The sequence below is a fragment of the Ranitomeya variabilis genome, chromosome 3, assembly GCF_051348905.1.
Source record: "Ranitomeya variabilis isolate aRanVar5 chromosome 3, aRanVar5.hap1, whole genome shotgun sequence".
Taxonomy (NCBI): domain Eukaryota; kingdom Metazoa; phylum Chordata; class Amphibia; order Anura; family Dendrobatidae; genus Ranitomeya; species Ranitomeya variabilis.
Genome location: NC_135234.1, coordinates 372,323,957 through 372,344,039, shown reverse-complemented (window position 1 = coordinate 372,344,039; position 20,083 = coordinate 372,323,957). Strand labels below are relative to the sequence as shown.

At 45.8% G+C, this 20,083-nt stretch overlaps 1 protein-coding gene across 5 annotated transcripts in view; it reads left to right on the top strand.

Moving 5' to 3' along the window:
• The window catches only part of INPP5B (inositol polyphosphate-5-phosphatase B), a 219,723-nt gene that overhangs the window by 150,239 nt on the left and 49,401 nt on the right, over window positions 1-20,083 (top strand). For all 5 annotated transcript variants that reach the window (XM_077295945.1, XM_077295947.1, XM_077295948.1 and 2 more), the window contains 2 exons: window positions 2,755-2,866; window positions 4,190-4,299. In XM_077295945.1, the coding sequence (XP_077152060.1) occupies window positions 2,755-2,866; window positions 4,190-4,299 (222 nt within the window). The remainder of the gene's footprint in view (window positions 1-2,754; window positions 2,867-4,189; window positions 4,300-20,083) is intronic.

Below are 20,083 nucleotides of genomic sequence, written 5' to 3'. Positions count from 1 at the left end.
CAGCAAGAGGAGGCGGCACCCGGCGCGCACAGGCCCGGAGTGACGGCTGTGCGGCGTCTGATTAGGAAGCAAAGTCCCGCCTCCGGGACGGATTCATGGTATGTGGGGGCACTTTTTATAAGTGTCTATTTCAGCGTGTACAGGCGTTTGTAACTAAAGAGCCACCTTCAAGCAAATAAGGTAGCACACTGTAGCGCTGAAACATGCAAACATGAAACATGAAAATTTTTAACTGCATTACTGCACTAGAAATATGAAAAATGATAGCGTTTAGCGCATAAAAAAGGCCAATTTTATGTGTACCTGGTAGCCACTTTACGGCATCTCTCTTATACCAGTTCCTACGATTTCCTTCCTCACTGAGAATAAACGTCTCCATCTGAATGGGTGCCTATGAAAACCTCTTGTGAGACTACCATTCTCTCTCTCTGTGGAGGGGTAATGGACCTGCTGTAATTAAAACACCAGTGACTAGGAGGCGGAGTGCTCGGTCAGAAAGCAAAATAATACATTTGAAAAAACTGACCGTCACATCCATGATGGATGGATGTGACGGTCAGTTTTTTCAAATGTAAAGAGCCACCTTGTCAGAATGCAGCATTAGTGCTGCACAAGGTGGCTCTTTTAGTTACAAACGCCTGAAGGGGTGACAGATTCCCTTTAAACTTACGGGTCTCTAGATTATCTATCAGATTTCCACTCCAACCCTGAAATTTTAGTACTAGGACCCATGCCCCTTTGATCCCATCCATAGCCCACCCTCTAAATTGCTGGAACTGAGAGGCTAGAAGGTATCCCCAGGTGCGTGGTAATGCCAATCGCCCTAGGTTTTTAGGCAGCTGCAACTTTTCCAGTTTTATCCTAGGTGTTCCTCTTCTCCAAACCAAATCCCTGAAAATTATTGTGCATCTTTCTAAGCCAGTATTTAGTAATCCAAATAGATGAATTAAGTAGTACATAAAGAATGCTAGGCACTTCCTGCAGTTCTGGCATTTTTTTTACTTTTTTTTTTTTTTGAGGGGGATGATTGGACTGTGCAGAATAAATAATGATGTAATGTACTGTGTTGGTACAAATTTTATATCTTTTAAGGTATGTTTATTGTTTTATATGTTAAGCAAACAATTTTTTATTTTGTTTTAAGAATATAGGGATTTTGAGGGGGGTGTATTTTACTTATTATTCATTCAAAGATATAAAAAAATTTTTTCTACAACTTCGTTTTCCTAGGGGACATGAATATGCAATTCTATGATTGCATAGGTAATACACAGCACTACTATTGTAGATGTCATTGTCAGGCGCCTGGTTGTCTTACCCACTTAGCAGCACACTGCGATCAGTCTGCAAGGGTGCTGCTGGGCTGATGGAGAGGGCACTCTGCCACTGTCAGATTCCTTGTGTGTCGTTCTCACTATTGACAGGGGTTACCGATCACGCTGGTACTGAAGGTGTACCCTGCAATCAGCATGACATATACACTCACCGGCCACTTTATTAGGTACACCTGTCCAACTTCTTGTTAACACTTAATTTCTAATCAGCCAATCACATGGCGGCAACTCAGTGCATTTAGGCATGTAGACATGGTCAAGACAATCTCCTGCAGTTCAAACCGAGCATCAGTATGGGGAAGAAAGGTGATTTGAGTGCCTTTGAACGTGGCATGGTTGTTGGTGCCAGAAGGGCTGGTCTGAGTATTTCAGAAACTGCTGATCTACTGGGATTTTCACGCACAACCATCTCTAGGGTTTACAGAGAATGGTCCGAAAAAGAAAAAAAATCCAGTGAGCGGCAGTTCTGTGGGCGGAAATGCCTTGTTGATGCCAGAGGTCAGAGGAGAATGGGCAGACTGGTTCGAGCTGATAGAAAGGCAACAGTGACTCAAATCGCCACCCGTTACAACCAAGGTAGGCCTAAGAGCATCTCTGAACGCACAGTGCGTCGAACTTTGAGGCAGATGGGCTACAGCAGCAGAAGACCACACCGGGTACCACTCCTTTCAGCTAAGAACAGGAAACTGAGGCTACAATTTGTACAAGCTCATCGAAATTGGACAGTAGAAGATTGGAAAAACGTTGCTTGGTCTGATGAGTCTCGATTTCTGCTGCGACATTCGGATGGTAGGGTCAGAATTTGACGTAAACAACATGAAAGCATGGATCCATCCTGCCTTGTATGGAGCATCTTTGGGATGTGCAGCCGACAAATCTGCGGCAACTGTGTGATGCCATCATTTCAATATGGACCAAAATCTCTGAGGAATGCTTCCAGCACCTTGTTGAATCTATGCCACGAAGAATTGAGGCAGTTCTGAAGGCAAAAGGGGGTCCAACCCGTTACTAGCATGGTGTACCTAATAAAGTGGCCGGTGAGTGTATATCCATTATGGAACAAAAGTGACAATGTTCTCAGCGTTAAGGGGGTAAGGATCATGGTTTTCTATCTGGACTGATATAAATGTTTGCATGTAGTAAGTTTTGCAGCAGTATTGCACCAACACTAAAGTGTATTTCTGGCGATGTAGCACACTAGCTGGTCCCCTCTGATGGTCAGTACCAGGCCAGGAGACACTGCAGGTGGCTTTGGCATCATCCTCGCTTCTGCCGCTCTCAGGAGAGCTGGGGATCTAAGTCCCTGGAGGTACAGCAATGGTAGAAAGAGCTTCATCTTTGGCCTTAGGTTGCATACTTAGAGAGTTGTGCATTCTTATTATTGGACTTATGCTGCAAATAATTACACCTTGCTTTACAGTGTTGTGTTATGGCTCGGAGATCTAAATTACAGATTAAAGGACGTTGACATGGAGAAAGTTAAGAAGCTCATTGAATGCAAGGACTTCAAAACGCTCTACAAGTTTGACCAGGTATGAATTATGACTTCAAGTTGTTTGTGAAATCTCCTGCCATCAGGATAAAGCATTATTATTACTAGGTGGCTACAGAGAAACGTTTCTCCTTGTGGAGCGCCAAGCCGGTGTAAGGAGATTTATAAGCCACGCAATTCATTTTTTCTGAAATTAAACCACCACCTTAAGAGGGGGCTTTTTGTTTTGTGGGGTTTTTGGCCACTGGAGTGATATCACTAATGTAAGCTCGCTGCCCCTAGTAATATGCTTACCAGTTGCCATCTTCTGGTGTTCGCTTTGGTCATCTTCTGCAGTTTGTGACTTGCTGGATCACTCCAGTGTTTGCTTGGCGAGCCGGAGGTCACTTTACAATGTACGTCTATGAGAGTCAGAATGAGAGCTTGTTAGCCTTGACTTCTGGTCAGTGAGAAGCTGCACTCACAAGATGGCAAATCACGACCAGAAGACGACGGTTGGTAAGTATCTTCCTAGGGGTAGGGAACTTACAATAATTCCCCCCAACACTGAAATAAGAAAGAAAACAGACTGGAGTGGTGCTTTAGCTATGCAAGTAGCCTCTTCAGAGAGGGAGGACTCTAGCACCCCCTATTGGAAGTACACCGAGAAAGTAATTTAGAAACTTCTGTTGTAATCGCTAAGTTTCCAGAAAAAGACATTATTTAAACAAGATTTGCCAACAACAAGACTTGCCCACTTTAAGGTACCGTCACACTCAGCAACTTTGCAACGAGAACGACAACAATCCGTGACGTTGCAGCGTCCTGGTTAGCGATCTCGTTGTGTTTGACACGCAGCAACGATCTGGATCCTGCTGTGATATTGCTGGTCGGAGCTAGAAGTCCAGAACTTTATTTCGTCGCCAGGTCGGCGTGTATCGTCGTGTTTGACATCAAAAGCAACGACGCTAACAATGGATGTAATGGAGCTAACGACCAGCAAGAACGATAAGTGAGTCGCCGTTACGTCCCTGGATCGCTCCTGCATCGTTGTGGAGCTGCTGTGTTTGACATCTCTACAGCGACCTAAACAGCGACGCTGCAGCGATCGGCTCGTTGTCTATATCGCTGCAGCGTCGCTGAGTGTGACAGTACCTTTAGTGTCATTTGTTTTTTGTTTATTTTTGGGGGTGGGTGGGGGTTTTTGTAGTAATAATTACTGCATAAGGAGAGGTTTCTTCCTGAACTAAGTTGTAGAAAGAAAAAAAATGTATTTATTCTATTGTAAGCCAGTGGGTAAAGTATATTTTTTTTTAAGTTGAGAAGTACTGTCACCCAACCATTTCATGTTTAATCTTTTTTTTTCTCTTTTTTTTTTTTTAAGCTGAAACAGCAGATGGACGACAAAGCAGTTTTTGATGGCTTCACAGAGGGAGAAATACAGTTTCAACCTACTTACAAGTATGACACTGGTTCTGATGAATGGGATACAAGGTAGGTGATGGAAAGTGAACAAAAAAAGAAGTGATTTCAATTGCTCTTCACTACGCTGAAGAGTAAAGCTCCATTTCCTCCAGAAGCGTGTATAGCGTATTAGTGCCTGATAGGTGGGGTGTGACCTCTGGAATCCCCAACCTTTTGGGAGAATAGAGTTCTTCTAGCCCTGTTTAGCAATGCAAAGTGGCCACCTATTACACAATAACATTGAAAGCTGCATTTTCATGCACTTCTCTCTAGTCTCTCTATTTAAAGGGGTATTTTCATCTCTAAGATCCTATCTCAATATGTAATAGACGGTATAATAATAATATTAGCAAATAGCTCCAATTGTATAATTTTTCACATTCACTATGTCACTTACCTGATGTTCAGGGCATTGCAGTAGCTTAGGTATCCATGGTTACAACCACAAAGAGCTGTCTAATTGTCTCTATATGAGTGGTCATAATAACCATGGATACCTATGCTACTGCAATGCCCTGTACATAAGGTAAGCGACATAGTAAATGTGAAAAATTATACAATTTGTGGTATTTGCTAATATTATTATTATAACGACTACTACATATTGAGATAGGATCTTGGAGATGGAAATACTCTTTTAAGCCTATGGGAAATTCAGTAAAAGCTGATCAAGCAGCCCCCTAATTTTTTTGTGTGTTATTGTTAATTTTTTTTAAATGGGAGCATGATGCTAAGAATAATGGTAAAAATGTTAAAACCTTTGCAGTCCATTTTTACCTTTTTGGATATCTCCTTTTGTTCTATGCCATCTATCTCTGGTGTACTTTTCTCCTCTATATTACTTTTGGGACAGGTGTGCGGTCTTAAAGAAAGATATGATTTTAAACTAGTAGCATATAGTTATTTGTATACGGTGAACTACAGGAGTTAGATACATCATTTTTCTTTTCTGTGGGACACTGCTGATTAGGCAGGGGTTGTGAAATGGTGGACTTAATATGTATCCTGATTCTTCTACTTAAATTCTAATTGTAGAAATGATTACTCAAGCTGTGGAAAGCACAGCGGGAATTTCTCTTCATAGTTTGCACTTAATGGCCATTGTTTAGTCTGTCTAGGTTGAGGAAGTAAATACAATGAGTAGAGAAGTTGCTTATCATAGTGTAACTTTCCAACTGATTGTTTGTTATTTTGTTAATCAATTTATCACTATTCCGGTTAAGTCACCAACTTGTTATTGCTGTAGTACCTATAAGGAGGGAGAAAAGTGATATATCGCTAATTTTGGATTTTTTTAATTTTTTTTTAAATATGCGCATAAATTTCAGCTGAGCTGCGAGGCGTAGTTCTCACGGATCTCTGTAAATGTGTGTCTTGCTGATTATACAACCAAGGTGACTGATATCCATGTATATTTATATGGCATTGGTTGTGTAATCTTTATGACCCGCAATGAATATTGCGTCCCACAAGTCTGTGCTGAAACATGTGTAAAAATAAATTGTCCACAGGTAAAATAACCCTCATACAAAGGTATAGGTTTTAGAATGCTGCAAATTCGTAAAAACTTTTATCCCATAAATATGTATAAAGAATCTCTAAAACGTTTGCTAGCCTCATGACTGTATTGACCCAAAGAAAAAAAGATAACACATTAATTATACTGCACCGTGAATGGTGTAAAATTGACCAAAAAAAGTGAAATTGCATGTTTTTTTCCCCAGTAAGTTTAGATGTTATATGTACTCCAGAATGGTGACATTTACAAATGCAGCTAGTAACTGACAATCTTCCAGGATATGAGGAGAGTGGAAATCCAGCTCGACAAAGTTTGAACAGACTTTATTCTCGAAAGTGCTTAATAGATGATAAAACGACAGTACACCTTACATGGTATGCAACATCTACGCGTTTCAGGTGACCGGGCATCCTTCATGATTAATGGTGGCAGGTCACCTGAAACGTGTAGATGTCGCATACCATGTAAGCTGTACTGCTGACTACCTGTTTTATCCTCCATCAAGCACTTTCCTGAATTTAGTATGTTTACATTTCGTTGAGCTGGTTTTCCATTTTCTTCTTTGACACAGTATTTTCCGAGATGTCTTTGGCGTTGAGCTGGATCAAATTTTTAGTGTCGGTATACATGTACATACAGAAATGGCTGTAAATAACTGCACAGGACCGCTACCTTGACTGGCAGGCCCAAATAGACACAAAAACCAAAAGAACAAGGATCCCTAAAATATAACTTTTAATCAATAAAGTAAAAAAATATTCCAAAATTGGAGACAAAGCAGCAATTATACATAGATTACCATAGGAAATATATTATATCTCAATAGTGTGTTCTATCGTGCCCTACAGGTCCACTGTACTGACTCCTGCCTGGCAGCGGAGGTTGGCACCCTAAGTTTAAGTGGTAGGCGCCCCCACTCAACAACGACGCCCTAATATCCCTGCAAATCCCTATGGTAACTAAAATTGTGTCCCAATACACCCATTGCGCAAAAAACAAAAACAAACAAGCCAAAATTGCAAAAAGAATGAAAAAAATTAAAAAACACACAAAATATAATAATTAATTAAAAAGGGGATATTTAATCCTTAATATAGAGGCTGTAATAGATAGTTCACCTCTGAATATCTCTATTGAGACTGAAATGTCTAAATGCAGTCTGGGCAAATAAATTACAAGAAGATATGCATTTGTTTAATTTGTCCTAGTACTTAATAAAAAGAGATGGATGGAGCTCCGCAATAAACGACTCTTTAGCTATACCTTACCCATATACAGAGTCACTACATGCAATAAACAGTTAAAGTAGCATCTGATTGTGCATAGCATGGTACAATGACCTTGCGTTCTTTTGAACTATAATGGGTAACAGTCGTAGCGGAGATAACCATCCACATAAAGCTGCCGGTCAGACTCTATAAAGATTGTACTGTTCAACATCATAATACATAATAGTGTCAAGAATAGGGCTCTGCAAAACCACAGCTCATTCACCATGTATTGCCCATAATAGGGCTTCATACATAATCCTATAACATATAGTAAATAATTGCAATGATGTTTGATTCATATCATCTATAGAGCAGTGATCATGTATATAGAGTCTGACCGGTGGCTTTTTGTGGATGGTTATCTCCACTACGATCCAGTGGTCGGCGCTTATAGCAAGTGAGTTATTCTGCTACATGCAGGAGATCTGATCATCACCTGCATGTAGCATAGCTGATTGGGTTATATTGAAGCATTCCAAAAGAAAAAAAATAAAGTTTTTAAAAATATAAAAAAATAAAAAAGTTCAAATCACCCCCCTTACACCCCATTCAAAATAAAACAATAAAAAAATCAAATATACACATATTTTGTATGGCCGCGTTCAGAATCGCCGGATATATATATATAAAAAAAGAAAAGATTAAAGCTACTTTCACACTAGCGTCGTGCACTGCACGTCGCTATGCGACGTTGCAGCGCAGCGACGCATAGTGTGGAAGCGCCGCACAACGGGGGCAGCGGATGCTGTTTTACATTGCATCCGCAGCCCCATTGTGATGTGCGGGGAGGCGGGGGCGGAGTTCCGGCTGCTCATGCGCGGTCGGAAAAGACGCTATAGACGCACAAAAAAAGTTACATGTAACTTTTTTTGTGCCGATTGTCCGACGCAACCGTCGCACGACGGTTGCGACGTGTGGCAGTGCGTCGCACTGCGTCGCTAATTCAAGTCTATGGAAAAAAAACGCATCCTGCAAGCAATTCTGCAGGATGCGTTTTTTCTACAGAACAACGCATAGCGACGTGCAGTGCACGACGCTAGTGTGAAAGAGGCCTAACCCGATTGCTAAAAGGCATAGTGAGAAAAAAAGTAAAAATGCCAGAATTATGTTTTTTTGGTTGCCGCGACAATGCATTAAAATGCAATAACGGGCGATCAAAAGATTGTATCTGCACCAAAATGGTATCATTAAAAACGTCAACTCTGCACCAAAAATTAAGCCCTCACCCAACCCGAGATCACGAAAAATGGAGACGCTGCGGGTATCGGAAAATGGCACATTTTTTTTTTTTTTACAAAGTTTAGATTTTTTTTTTCATCACTTAGATGCAAAGGAACCTAGACATGTTTGGTGTCTATGAACTCGTAATGACCTGGAGAATCATAATGGTGTTAGCATTTAGTGAACTTAGTAAAAAGGCAAAACAAAAAACCACTGTGGGATTGCACTTGTTTTGCAATGTCACCCCACTTTTAATTTTTTTCCCGTTTTCAAGGACACGATATGTTAAAACCAATGGTGTCATTCAAAAGTACAACACGTCCTGCAAAAAACAAGCCCTCACATGGCCATATTGACTGAAAAATAAAATAGTTATGGCTCTGGAAAGAAGGGTAGCAAAAAACGAAAACGCAAAGCCAAAAATGCCTCCAGTCATGAAGGGGTTAAGCGTGCATAAAAGCGAGGTCAACCACAGTTTTGTGCACCTCTGAAAAAAGGCTAGACGGACTCCAGAGTAACTCTGCTGCCTCATTATAGTGAATTAATTCCTTAGTTTCATCTGAATCGCGTCATTCGGAAATTTCAATGAAACCCCGATGTAAGTGCTCAGTGTAGATATATGTGATTCAAAATGTTATGTAAACTGTTCCCAATAAAAGCTTCAACTCCTTCCACATAAAAAGGCCATTGTCACGACCACAAGGGTCGGTACAGCACACTGCACAACAAACACCAACAACTGGATGGGAAACGAGGGAGGAAGGCCCTAATAGTAGGTAATGAGGGTGGGGCACCTCCTAACTAACCATGTGCCCATCCCTAAGCTCCCCTAACGCCCTATGCGGGTCCTCCCCACCACCAACCCACCCACCCACCCACCCACGCCGCTGTCACCAACTTCCCTAGCTGTCACCTCGCTTAACTCTGGCTAGTGCACTGGCTGGCAAGGATTCTAGCCTAACCACTGCAGATGATATAAACACAGGGGGTAGTGACAAGCGCGAGACAGACAGGGAAAATAGACAAGTAACTTAGCTCCACACAACAGGGGACACGGAAACAGAAATAGCTGATACAGGACTGACACCAGAGAGCTGCACAATCCAGGGCTGGTCTACATAGAATAATTCTATCACCAACAGTCAGCTGATGCATCATGTGACTATTTAAAGGATGGTAGGAGTGGTCACCACCCACATCAGTTGACCTAGCAATTCAGAAGCTTACAGCAAGGAAAACTGACAGTAACCCATGCTGGCACAAAACAAAAAACAACGTTTAAATTAAAGCAGAGCCAGAGCTGTCACAAATCAAAAAATGGATCATGACAGCCCTACTCAGCTCCATCATCTGTCAACGGAAATATAGGGGGCTTCCACGTTACTGGTAGCACAAAGGCTCTGGAGCAGCGCTATGGCTCTAGCCCCCCAAAAGAAATCCAGCTAATTCTGTGCTCCCAAATCCAAATGCCTCCCTCCCTTCTGAGCCCCAGTGTGCCTAAACTACATTTAGTTCTCCATGTTTGACATTTCTGTAGAGATGTGAACCCGCCTAATTTACAGGTGCGTGTCTCCAGAAGCATGAGCTGGGCATAATGTACAGGGCACTACAATGACAGATTTACGATTTTTTATTTACATTTATTTAATTTTTTTCCGCCTCAGCATTATCCACTGCTGCTTGTTTCTGGAAAACACCCACGGAGCCCAAATAGTCTCTACACCTGTACACTGTACATAAACTCCCAGCGGGGTGTAATTTCTACAGTGGGGTTACTTGAGGGGGGATTCTTCTCTTCTGGCACTTGAGGGATCTGTATATGGAGTCCACAAACTATTCTAAGATTTAAAATAAACATATAGGTGCCGCGCTAACAGGAGGAACTGTGACTACGAATGAATCTCAGTCACCTACCTCGCTGTTATGAACTGACGTGTCCACTCGGGACACTGGGCTGCTGCAAACCGTCCTGTGTAGTCTTGAAAGATCTACGATCCACACAGTGCAGCAGCACTGGCAATGCACTACCAGCCAGGGAGCGTCCTCCCGTAGTGCTAGAACCCCACTAGTCTCGCCGCTGTAGTTCCCGGCAGGCAGCTACGGCCGATAACGCCGCCGAGCAGTGGTGTGGTGAGTGGGGGGCGTGGCTAATAGGTGACGTCACCAGTCCGTATGACGGACACTCACAAGGGCCAATCCCGACGCGTTTCGAGGGTACCGACCCTCTTTGTCAAGGTATGGCTTCCCTGTCAGCACTGGTTACTTTATAGCCACACTTCCTAATGTCATGCACAGCGTAGAGCCGCCCACTACCTGGGGACGTCTGCAGAAACCAGATCACAAGCAAATGCATACTGGCCACCCCTTCGGGTGACCCACTGGAGGATACCTAAACCCTGTGATAATGCCAGGGGAAAAAATACTAGTGGAAAAATGCTTGTTACGCCACTCTTCCCCATGGAAGATACCCCTTTCTGCTATCCCATAACCAAAGCTCTCTTTACTAGTTAAAACTATATACCTTTATTAGACCTCTAAAAAACATTATAATGCATAGTATAAACCCCTAGACAAATAAATAAGTTACCCTAAAACCATTACACTCAATAAAACCTGACGATTCCTCATTTTATAAAAAAATGCCAAAAACTGTTAGTGAACCCCACCCCTAGATCTCTAAGTCCCAACAATATACACATGGGGATAACTATACGCCGTTTGCAAAAAATCCATTTTCTTTTTTAAAATTTTTTTTATTATTAAAACAATTTTAAAACTATTTTAAAACTATTTTGGACTAATGATTATAATAATTATAACACTCGAAACCTCATCCAAACCATAAAACTTTTTTGTGTTGTTTGTTTGAACCCGTGCAAATTTAAAAAGGACCCTACCTGTTAAAAGGCAAACAATTCAATTTCATAATTGAGTCCTTTAGGAGCCAAACTATCTAGTGTGAAAATCCATTTGGATTCCACTTGTGACATGCTTCTCAGATAATCTCCGCCCCTTGGATTTTCCTTTACTAATTGAATCCCACAGAAGGAGGTGTGACTACATGACCGATTATGTTTGTCCGCAAAATGGCGAGATAAAGGGTGCCCCAAAAAACCTTTTCTAATATTATCCAGGTGTTCCTTTATTCTCTCTTTAAGCTGCCTTTTCGTGCGGCCTACATAGAGTTTGCCACACAGGCATCTCACAATGTAAATAACCCCTTTAGAGTGGCAGGTGATACTATCCCTGATTTTGAATTACTTAGTTTTATCCGCATTCCAGAACAGCTTTTGAACCGAATGTTTACTCTCTGTACGTACACAACACGAACACCTTCCGCAATTAGTAAATCCTATATTCATGGACTGTTGGTGGCCAGTTGGTTTATGTCCCAGGCCCCCCATACCCATTTTCATGGTGGGGGCCATAATACTCCCAATGTTTTGGACCCTTCTATAAATGAACCTGGGATTAACCGGTAATAATTCCCCCACATTCTTGTCCTCTTTTAAGATGGACCAGTGTCTCTGTATGATGCTCGTAAATTTTTTCCTGTTAACATGAAATTGAGTAATAAACGGAAGGTTTCCGATTTCTTCTGCTATATTACGAGCCCCATTTCTTGGTTTTACGCCATGAACCAAATGAGTTCTCGATAGGGTTTTTGCCTTTTCCCTTGCCTCCTCCAGGAATGGCAAATGATAACCCTTTTTTGTGAACTGATCCAGCAAATACTTAGATTCCACATCATAGTCCTGATCTCTAGTACAGTTCCTTCTGACACGTGTGAACTGACTCTTTGGAATGTTTAACAACCATGCTGGTAGATGACAACTATCCGTATGTATATAGCTGTTGCAATCAACCTCCTTCCGGTAACACTTAGTAGAGAGCCTATCGTGATCTACGAAAATATTCAAATCTAAAAAATTAATATCAGTGCTACTTATTGTGGGAGTGAACTCAAGGCCAAAGGCATTATCATTAAGTCCGGCTAAAAAGCTTTGTAGGTCCATTTGTGACCCCTCCCATATAGAAAGCACATCGTCAATGAAGCGACGCCCCAAAATAAGGCCCTTGTGCAATTGGCCCCCCCCTGTAAATATGTTACTCCTCCCATAATCCAACATAAACATTAGCATAACTTGGGGCAAATTTCGTCCCCATTGCAGTGCCCCAGGTTTGCAAATAAAATTGTTTACCATAAACAAAATAATTATGGGTTAAAATGAATTTAATACTCTCAACAATGAATGAGACCTGAGTAACATCATAAATAGATAAACGTTTGAGGAAATGTTCCGCTGCTACGCACCCCTTATCGTAATCAATAATTGTGTCCAATGATTTAACATCTAAGGTGCCCAATACATACTTCTCAGACCACCTTACAGTTTCTAATGCCCTAATAGTATCCCCTGTATCCTTCAGGTATGCTGGGAGGAGTGTAGTACATTTCTGCTCGGCGGCGTTATCGGCCGTAGCTGCCTGCCGGGAACTACAGCGGCGAGACTAGTGGGGTTCTAGCACTACGGGAGGACGCTTCCTGGCTGGTAGTGCATTGCCAGTGCTGCTGCACTGTGTGGATCGTAGATCTTTCAAGACTACAGAGGACGTTTTGCAGCAGCCCAGTGTCCCGAGTGGACACGTCAGTTCATAACAGCGAGGTAGGTGACTGAGATTCATTCGTAGTCACAGTTCCTCCTGTTAGCGCGGCACCTATATGTTTATTTTGATTTTGATTACTGGTTGGCAGGGTCGCACACCACGTGCCAAGGTGCCTGCAGCTGGAGTTTCGGGCCAGAACATAGCGCCAGTGTGTTACTTTTAGTGTCTGGTATTCTAAGATTTGTTCTTTTGAGAGTCAAATGGCACTCCTTCCCTTCCGAGTCTCTCCGTATGGCTAAGCAGTACTGTACAGCCAAATATGGGGTATTGCCACTTTCAGCAGAAATTGTGGGACAAATATTGTTTCTATTTTTGCCCATTTCACCTTGTAAAAATGTAAAATCTGCAGCTAAAACAGCATTTTTGTAGTAAAAATGTAATTTTTTCTTCGCTGCCCAATGGTATAAAATTCAGTGACACACCTGTGGTGTCGATATGATCACATATGATATGAAGAGCACCCGTAGATGAATTAATTAAGAGATGTAATTTGAAAAACGGGGTCACTTATGGACGGGTTCTGTCTGTAACCTCCAGGGGCTCTGCCAATGGAACACGGCACCCTCAAACCATTCCAGTAAAATTTTAACTCCCAATATGATGCGTCTTCCCTTCGTTCTGAGCTTTGCATTGTGACTCAAAAATCGTTTTTGGCCACTTATGCAGTATTGACATACTTGGAAGAAATTGCTTAACAAATTGTACTGTTCATTTTCTCCTATTATCCCTTTTGAAAACTTGGGGCCAAAGCAACATTTTTAGTGGAAAAAATGGTAATTTTCCAATCACACAGACCAATGTTATACAATTATGTGAATCACATGAGGGTTAAAAATGAATGTTCACTACTCCACTAGATGAGTTCCTGAAGAAGTGTAGTTTGGCATGTCAGGCGCTCTTCAAAATTAGACATGCAATTTAATCAAGCTAAAATTGCACTCCTTCCCTTCCGAGCCCTGCCATGTGCCCAAACAGTAGTTTTCCACCATATTTAGGGTATACGCGTTAGGCTAGTTTCACATTTGCGTTTAAAAACGCAGCGTTTTTAACGCAAACGCAGGTGGTGAAAAAACGCGTGCAAACGCTGCGTTTTTGCATGCGGTAAAAAAACGCGGCGTCTTGCCGCGTTTACATGCGTTTTTTCCTGCGTTTGCGTTTTTGAAACGCATGCTGAGAAGCGTGTGACAGCTGCCAATCATCAAAATTAGGGTTGAGCGAAAGAGATCGGCCAATTTCAAAAGTCGCCGACTTTTGGCAAAGTCGGGTTTTGTTATATATATATATATATATATATATATATATATATATATATATATATATATATATATATATATATATATATATATATATATATATATATATATATATATATATATATATATATTTACTTCAGCGCAATATAGCAGAAAAGCCGATTGCCCGACATGGTATGAGACATGGTTTACATACAGTAAAGCATGTCATATCCCCCTTTTTTTTGCATATTCCACACTACTAATGTTAGTAGTGTGTATGTGCAAAATTTCGGCGCTGTAGCTATTAAATTTAAGGGTTAAATCGCGGAAAAAATTGGCGTGGGCTCCCGCGCAATTTTCTCCACCAGAGTGGTAAAGCCAGTGACTGAGGGCAGATATTAATAGCCTGGAGAGGGTCCACGGTTATTGGCCGCCCCCTGGCTAAAAACATCTGCCCCCAGCCACCCCAGAAAAGGCACATCTGGAAGATGCGCCTATTCTGGCACTTGGCCACTCTCTTCCCACTCCCGTGTAGCGGTGGGATATGGGGTAATGAAGGGTTAATGTCACCTTGCTATTGTAAGGTGACATTAAGCCAGATTAATAATGGAGAGGCGTCAATTATGACACCTATCCATTATTAATCCAGTTGTATGAAATGGTTAAAAAAAACACACACACAATATTGCAAAGTATTTTAATGAATGGCAGGCACGGTACCGCATAGGGAATGTGCCTCTGACTGCGGAGCCCCTTATGGAAAAAGCTAATAGGAAAACACCGTGCAGTGCCTATTCCCCCCTCACACTACTCCCCCAGGTGATGCACTAATTGAGACGCCCAGCTGACCAACGGGAAGAGAGAGGAAGGGGCGTCTGGCCACACCCACAAGGGTTAAATCCAGGTGCCGGGGTCGGTTCCTTCCTCTTTCTCCCCAGCTGACCCTCTGGAAGCAATTGTCCCCGGATATCCTGCCTGCCATGTCTGACCCCATGATCGAGGCCATACAACGGAGAGCTGCACAGGAAAGTGAGCAATGGTTGCGTTCCCTTATTTCTGGCCTGGGCGCTCACCTTCCAGTGCCCTCTCCTCACCCCCTAGTCTCCCCTCAAGCCTCCTCGCCGTCTCCCAGGGCTCCGTCCTCCCATACACTTTCTCCCGGGTCCTCGTCCTCTCCTGCCGTCCCGGGGCTGACAAATCACCCTCCCCTGCCCGCGGACCTCGGGGTCTCCCGGACTACCGCCGCCCCCTCTCCCGGACTGCCTGCACCCCCTCCCCCACCCGCGGACCCACCTCGGTCAATCGCCGGTGCTGCAGGCGGTTCCTCCTCCGCTCCGCCGGAGCTTCCGTACTGTGCCACCGGCGCTCCTCTCCATGCTGCTGCAGTTCCTCCTGATAGACGCTCGGGGCGTTCCTCACGCCCCCCCGAGCGCCTGCGTGTCGGCGGGGAGCCGGCGCTTCCAAGCCGCCGCGCTCTGTCTGCCGCCCCGCGCACTGGGTCGTCCTCGCCGGGCGCTGCTGCACGCCGCGAGGTCCCACAACATCGGGCTTGTCCACGCTGCCCCCCTCCTCCTACATACGCGCAGGCCCCAGTCACTTCCGGTCCCTGCCCTGCAGACCGGGGCCCGGTGCGCGTGGAGCAACCCCTGCACTCCTCATGGATGCAGGCCCGCCCTGTTTCCCAGAGCGCACCGCCGGCCGGCAGGGATACGCCCACTTCCGCCCGGAGCTCCGGGCATCACGGGGGACCGCCCGCCGCCTCTGGTAGCCTGGCTGCGCGCCAGACGCTCAGCGGGATAGCGGTGCGGCGCCACCAAACAGCCCGGGCGCGCCGCACAGCCCCCGCAGCTGCAGTCAGATCCCCCTCCCTGCTGCCTGCTCGGGGCGATTACGCCTCACCCACTTCCGCCCCTGCACTTTCAGTGAGCACAGCGCTAGCCTGTGGGGCCCCTGCACACCAAATCATCCGTGGGGGTGCCTCACAGGCAGCGCGGTCTGGCCCCCCAAGTCTGGTCCCACTCGTCCACCCACCACCCCAGCACAGATCATCCGTCAGCCGCGGCCTGGCCCACTGCGCCCTTCCAGCAGGCATCGCTGCAATGCCTGCACGAGGGGTCGTGGGGTCAGGCCTTTCACCCAACAACGCGGTCACAGAGCGCGCTGATCGGGCCATCTCGTCCAACCAGCGCGCTCCGCAACCAGTACAGTATGGCACAAACACGTGCACACGCAACACATACACACCACTAATAAACGGCGCGCCTCCGACACCCCCATACACCCAGGCGCAAACGGAGCTGTTTAATACACCCTCCACGGTCCCTTCCCACACACCCCCGGGGGCTAACGCCGTCGCCTTATCGCCAACGCAGTCGCCGCGCCCCACACCGCCAGCTATGACACACAGCCAGCGCGCCCCAGTCTCATCCCCTAACCACGACAGTCACAGGCGTATACGCCGCAGACCGTCCCCATCCTCCTCCGAAGACTCCCAACATTACGTCCACGGCCCCCCAAATCCCCACTATTCCCCCTGTAGACGCTGCGCGCATACTTATCGCCACAGATCTCGGTCCGCTAGGTGGCGCTCGCCATCCACGTCGGGACAGTCTGACCGTTCCGAGTGCAGCGAGAGGCGCTACCGTAGGAGGCGGCGCTCACCCCGAGGATCCATCAGGGCTGGAGCGACGCCAACAGCGGTAACCGCTCAGCCACACATCAACATGGCGGGAGCGACACCATCAGCGGTAACGGCTCAGCCACACGTCAACATGGCGGGAGCGACACCATCAGCGGTAACGGCTCAGCCACACGTCAACATGGCGGGAGCGACACCATCAGCGGTAACGGCTCAGCCACACATCAACGTGGCGGGAGCGACACCACTAGCGGTAACCGCTCAGCCACACGACGAGCCATTGCCGTCAACGTCCCTAGCCTCGGCTACCGGCAGGGGATACCTACCCTCATGTCCCCGGGCTACCAATCTACCTCCCTGGGTTTCCTGCCAACAAGTTATAGCTACGACGGGAGTCGGAGTACCCCCACTACCGGGTGACACTCGGCCTGCGTCAGACAACGGTAAGAGCTCTGAATTTGGCGAGCATCACGCCATACATATCACAGGGGAAGGAGAATTAGCATCCACTATCAGGGCGCTGGTCCACCAGCTGACTCGCTCGGCCGGACCAACTGACACAAGGACAGCTCAATCAGCTAGCCTTGCTAGCCTCCACAAAGATGCCTTTTTCTGCGGAATTAGTCCCCTAGGTACACACGTGGATCCAGAGATAAAACAGAAAAATGGGATAACGATTACGTGGATATATGGTCGCTATTGTCAGAAGACCAACAATCCGTAGATAAGGAGCGGAGGGCAGGATTCGAAAGAAAGAGACCTAAGATCGCCCAAACCATGAATAACTGGCTTCAGGCCTTCGCAGTCTTAGGCTGCATCATGGGTCAAAAACACCCGGAACGCTGTTCCGAGCTCTTCATATACCAAGACTTAGTATATAACTCGTATAAGTCTCACGGCGGGTCAGCGTGGAGGCGGTACGACGAAGAATTCTGCAGGCGGCTTGCTATGCAGCCCGACCTAGGCTGGGGCGTAAAAGCGACGGATGTTTGGCTGTGTCTTATACTATCCCAAAAACAGCCCCCCTTTTCGTCATCGGCCACTAATTACCCAGCCACCGCAGGCCAAAATTCAGTGGTCGTACGGAGACCAGGGGCCTGCTTGCTGTGCAACGAGGGGTACTGCCGCTTTCACGGTTCCTGTAGATACAAACACGACTGCTCCTCCTGTGGTGGCGGACACCCCGCAGCGAGATGTACCCGCCAAGCACCTTCACGGCATAACCCCGGTGAACGCTACCGCAATGGGCCCTTGGCTAAGCCTCTACCCCAATAAAGAGGCCGCGCAGCAACTCGATCTCGGCTTTAAATTTGGTTTCTTTATCCCCTTTAACTTTAGTCGCGAAACGAAATCGGCAAATAATCTTAAATCCGCTCGTGAATTTCCCGAGATCTTAAGGGAAAAAGTTCAAAAAGAGGTAGAACTAGGCAGGATGGCGGGCCCATTTACATCACTGCCATTCAGGAATTTTAGAATCTCACCCCTGGGCATCGTCCCTAAAAAAGAACCGGGAAAATATCGGTTAATCCATCACCTCTCATACCCTAAAGGCGATTCGGTTAACGACGCGATACTCCCTGAAGAGGCATCAGTAACCTACGCTTCATTTGACAGGGCAGTCGATCTCGTGCGGACCGCCGGGCCCGGTGCCCTGCTGGCAAAATCAGACATAGAGTCAGCCTTCCGCCTACTACCCGTTCACCCTGAGTGCTTCCACCTGTTAGGTTGTAAGGTGGACCAGCTCTTTTACTTTGACATGTGCCTACCGATGGGCTGCTCCATCTCCTGTCACTACTTCGAGCTTTTCAGCACTTTTCTTGACTGGGTAGTACGTTACGAAACCGGCAGCAATTCGAAGGTTCACTACCTCGACGATTTCCTGTTCGTGGGGCCAAAAGACTCGAAACTCTGTTATTTCCTCCTAAACAAATTTGAATTTCTAGCCAGCCATTTCGGCGTGCCTCTCTCAACAGAAAAAAACGGTCGGCCCGTGTAATGTGCTGCCTTTCCTCGGCATAGAGATAGATACTAACGCAATGGTGTTTAGATTGCCAGAGGATAAATTGCTGAAAACGGTCGAAGATTTCTGCAGGGTTAAAAAAGTCACCCTCCAACAGATGCAGTCCCTGCTAGGTTTACTCAACTTTGCTTGCCGCGTAATGCCAGTGGGCAGAACCTTTTCACGCCGACTATCGCTAGCAACGAAGGGCATCTCCCAGCCAGGCCATAGAAATAGGCTTACTCGCAGACTGAAGGAAGACTTGCTAGTCTGGAAAACATTCCTATATTCCTACAACGGCCACACTTGCCTCATGTCCCAGGAAACGCCAAGCAAAGAGCTAGGGCTAGCAGCAGGTGGAAGTCTCAGAGACGGGTTTGTGGCAATCTACCAAGACCAATGGGCCTCCGCCAATTGGGGCCGCGACCCTGCCCTGCTAGAAGTCTTTGCGATCGTAGCCGCAGTAGAGCTCTGGGGCACACAACTAGAGAACAGGAACATAAGATTCTCCACAAAACACCCCGGCACAGCAAAGAGCTTGAACAGCATGTCCTCTGCATCCCCACCTTTACTCGCGCTGCTACACCGCCTGGCATTACTATGCTTGAAGCACAACATCTGGTGTCGTGCCACAGTTACGTCGGTTGATGATAATCTTGTTAACGCTCTGTTATTCTCCGATTGGCAGGCTTTCAAAGCTCTCCTTCCGACCGCGCAACCATCGGGTGTCCAGTGTCCAACACTCCTTTTGGACACGGTAGCCAATCAATGATGCCACTGGTCCGCGCATCAGTTACGCCGGCTACCTGGCAGGTTTACGGTAAGGCATGGGACGAGTGGTGCTCACTAATTCACGGAAGACCAGTCGATAGGTGCGATCGGGCGAGATGCGAAGTGCTGGTCGATCTTTTGAATTTGCTCAGGCAGAGGCGCGTCGGGAACATCAGCGCAGCGACATCTCTCGGGATTAGCCTTTTTCTTCCAGCTTTCGGGGTGGGCAGACGTGACGAAATATTTTTTCATCTGACAAGCCGTAAAAGGCTGGAAAAGGCTCCAACCTAGTCAGGAGTGTCGTCGTCCCATTTCTTTGAGTTTACTACACGATATTATCACGATTTCCCCGTCGGTGTGCACCTCCCATTACGAGTCAGTCCTAGTGTCAGCCGCGTTTGCCATCGCCTTTTTCGGAGCGCTTCAGATCAGCGAGCTGGTGCCGCGTTCAAAAACCTCACTAGATGGCGGGCTAATCAAGGAAGACCTCGT